We start from the raw sequence: 2,802 nt of genomic DNA, 5'->3' as shown, positions 1-2,802 counted from the left end.
AAAAAAAAAAAAAGAGAGAGAGAGAGAGAGAGAGAGAAAGAAAGAAAAAGAAAAAGTCAAGGCTGGATGTCTGCAAAAGACAGGAGGCAACCAGAGAAAAGGAAAGGGTAAATGTAGCTTTATCAGCTCAGGACTGATAAAGAGGAAGGCTCCGAGAACAGGACAGTGAGAGGGAGGAGTCAGAACACGGGGCAGAGGAGGAAGAACAGCATCACAGAGGGGAACCTCAACACATGAGGGGTCTGGAAGAAAGGCCACACACAGGAGGAAGGAAAGAGAAGTGCCATCTCTTCAGAGTCCCTCCAGCACACAGGTCTGATCACTAGGCCTCAGGGAGAATCCCTCAGGTGACTTTACCCACAATTCCCTTAGTAACTTCCTACCTGCTTCTGGTGGCACTTTGCTACTCTGCCCCCTTCACTGTGCAGCCAAGCCCATCCTCCCCTACAGCACGCTCCACCATCACTAACGCACTCAACCTTGCTATCTCAACAGTTGCCAGAATCAGACTTTTTCACTAACAAAGGTATCGGTGCCTCCCATTCGTAGACCCCAGAACAGTTTTTCCTGGTCACACGGGCCGATTCCCACCTCTACTTTCCCTCCTTCAGGGAAAGATCACACTCCAAGATCTAAGTCCTTAGAATTCACATGGCAGGCTGCATCCCATGGTCTCAAATGAAAAGCAGACTTGGGAGTGTTAACTAAGTTGCTAATGCTGACCACTTGGCACGTCCCTTGTGCTCTCCGGAGCAGAAGCACACTTCCCCTGGTCCTCATCAGCTCCCTCATCCATCGACAGGAACAATCACCGGGAAGGAGACACCGACACAATTCTGTCTCTCTCGTTAAGGAACACGAAGTCAGTGGGCAAAACTGAAAGATGAGCGTGCACTCCCACACATTGCTTTTGCTCGAGAGGGACAACTACGGAGACCACAGGCACGAGCAGAGCTGGGGTCTCATCGGTATGTATGACGAAAACATCCAAGGTTAAACCAGCACAAGCAGGCGAAGCCAGCCCATGGTGTAAGAGGCCCACAGCACCACGCTGACGTGCTGTGTCCTCGAGTGGTCACTTAAGAGTCTGCAGGATGGAGTGAATTAAAAGTGTCAGGCCAAAATAAAGCCAGAGGGTTGATGTTGGTTATATTCAAGGTCTAGCGCTACAAATGTCTTTCATGCTCAAACGCAGGCATTGTAAGCTACCTCCCATCATCTGAGGAGAAAAGCCAGAAATTTTGCCCCTGAGATGCAAGGTCTCCAATCCCCAACCTCATTATCATCCGCTTATCCTGTGTGGGTTCTTTATCGACACCAATCACCTGCGGCAACCTAAAGGTCACCTCACTTCTAAGCACAAAAAGGCCCTTATGCCAGTCACTTGGGTACACACTATTCCTTCCTGCTTGGTGAGCTCCTACACACCCTGCAAGACCCAGTTGAAGGCGACTGACGGCCCTCTCTCTCGTTTGGGCGTGTCCCCTCTCTTCTACGTTCAACTACATTGTACAATGAGGCAAACAAACGTGTCTGAGGACCCTACATCGAGTAGGGTGAATGGCCCCACTTTACAGATGGGAAAGGCTAATCTTCGGGTGGGCTGAGGAGCTCAAGGAACAAGCGACCAGGTCTCCCAGGTGCAGACTCCGGGCGAGTTCATCCCCTTCCCCAGAACTCCCAGGCGTGCCAACGTCTCCCAAGGAGGCGGAAGCCTTGGATGGAGTCGGTCTGAGTGAAGGAGCTGCGGAACAGAGGAGAGGAGCAGAGTACTGACAGCGGTTCTGCTCTTCCGTAGTCCTGACAGCCCGGACGGGGACGGAGGCCACCGATTCCAACAGGGACGACTGCCCACCCCCATCGAGAGCCACTAAGAGCAGCCCCTCCCCGAAGCCCACTAGCGGGTTCTTCCTTACCAGGGAAAGACAGCCATCTTCCCAGTCACATGATCGCCTGTTTTCCGCGTCCAGCCCCTTTTCTCACGTCCAGCGAAGCTCGGCCCCGCCCCAGCCGCCATGATTGTGAAGGGCAGCTTCCGCTCTGAAGATCCTGGGCTCCGCCATCCGCCATGATTGTGAGGGGCAACTTCCTCCGGATTCCGATCCTCCACGTTTGTGTCGGGCAATGGCCCGGCAAAACCAAAGCTCCGTTATCGGACTTGATTTGATTTTTTTTCTTTTTATTTTGTTGACAGAAATCCATGTACCTCTGCCTCCGAATGATGGGATTAAAGGAGGCCTGCATCACCACGCCTTGCTTAAATCACATTCGTATTATGTAGATGTGTGAAGGTGCACGCAGGTCAGTGGATAACGGATCTTTCTTCGCTTGGCACTAGATGCCATTACCTTCTGATCCATCCCATTCACAGGCTACACACACACCGCCCCGCAGGCTTGTAAGGGGTAAGAAGCCACTGGTTGCTTGGCCCGCCTGCGCCCTCTAGTGACAAATAGGAGTGCACACATCCATCCCTGCTGAGGGCCAGACACAAGTGATTCTGAAGTGAATTCGCAGTTTGGGGTGGATTCTGTCCATGCTTCTTCGTAGGGATGAACACTTTGGGCATTTTTTTTCCCCCACTACTGACAATAAACGTCCGAATACGGACAAGCAATCTTGACCACAGAACTTTGGCGCTCCTGTTTTGAGCCCGCTCCCCCTCCCTTTATGGGTAAATTACGATAGGGTGACTGCACTCAATGCACTTTGCCCACTCCCTTCTCAATAGAAACTTCTGGAGTATCTATTATTAATCACTTGTCTTTGTTTTTTTTGTTTGTTTGTTTGATTTTTGAGACA

The 2,802-nt window shown here is 51.3% G+C and overlaps 1 protein-coding gene across 2 annotated transcripts in view; it reads right to left on the bottom strand.

The window, feature by feature from the left end:
• Vps35l (VPS35 endosomal protein sorting factor like) overlaps positions 1 to 2,057 on the bottom strand; it is a 103,293-nt gene extending 101,236 nt beyond the window's left edge. For both annotated transcript variants that reach the window (XM_021192584.2, XM_029546221.1), the window contains exon 1: positions 1,917 to 2,057. In XM_021192584.2, the coding sequence (XP_021048243.1) occupies positions 1,917 to 2,017 (101 nt within the window). In that variant the 5' untranslated portion in view covers positions 2,018 to 2,057. The remainder of the gene's footprint in view (positions 1 to 1,916) is intronic.
• Between the last annotated feature and the right edge of the window lie 745 nt (positions 2,058 to 2,802).

This window comes from Mus pahari, chromosome 1 (assembly GCF_900095145.1).
Source record: "Mus pahari chromosome 1, PAHARI_EIJ_v1.1, whole genome shotgun sequence".
Classification (NCBI taxonomy): domain Eukaryota; kingdom Metazoa; phylum Chordata; class Mammalia; order Rodentia; family Muridae; genus Mus; species Mus pahari.
This window is presented reverse-complemented; position numbering and strand designations above follow the sequence as displayed.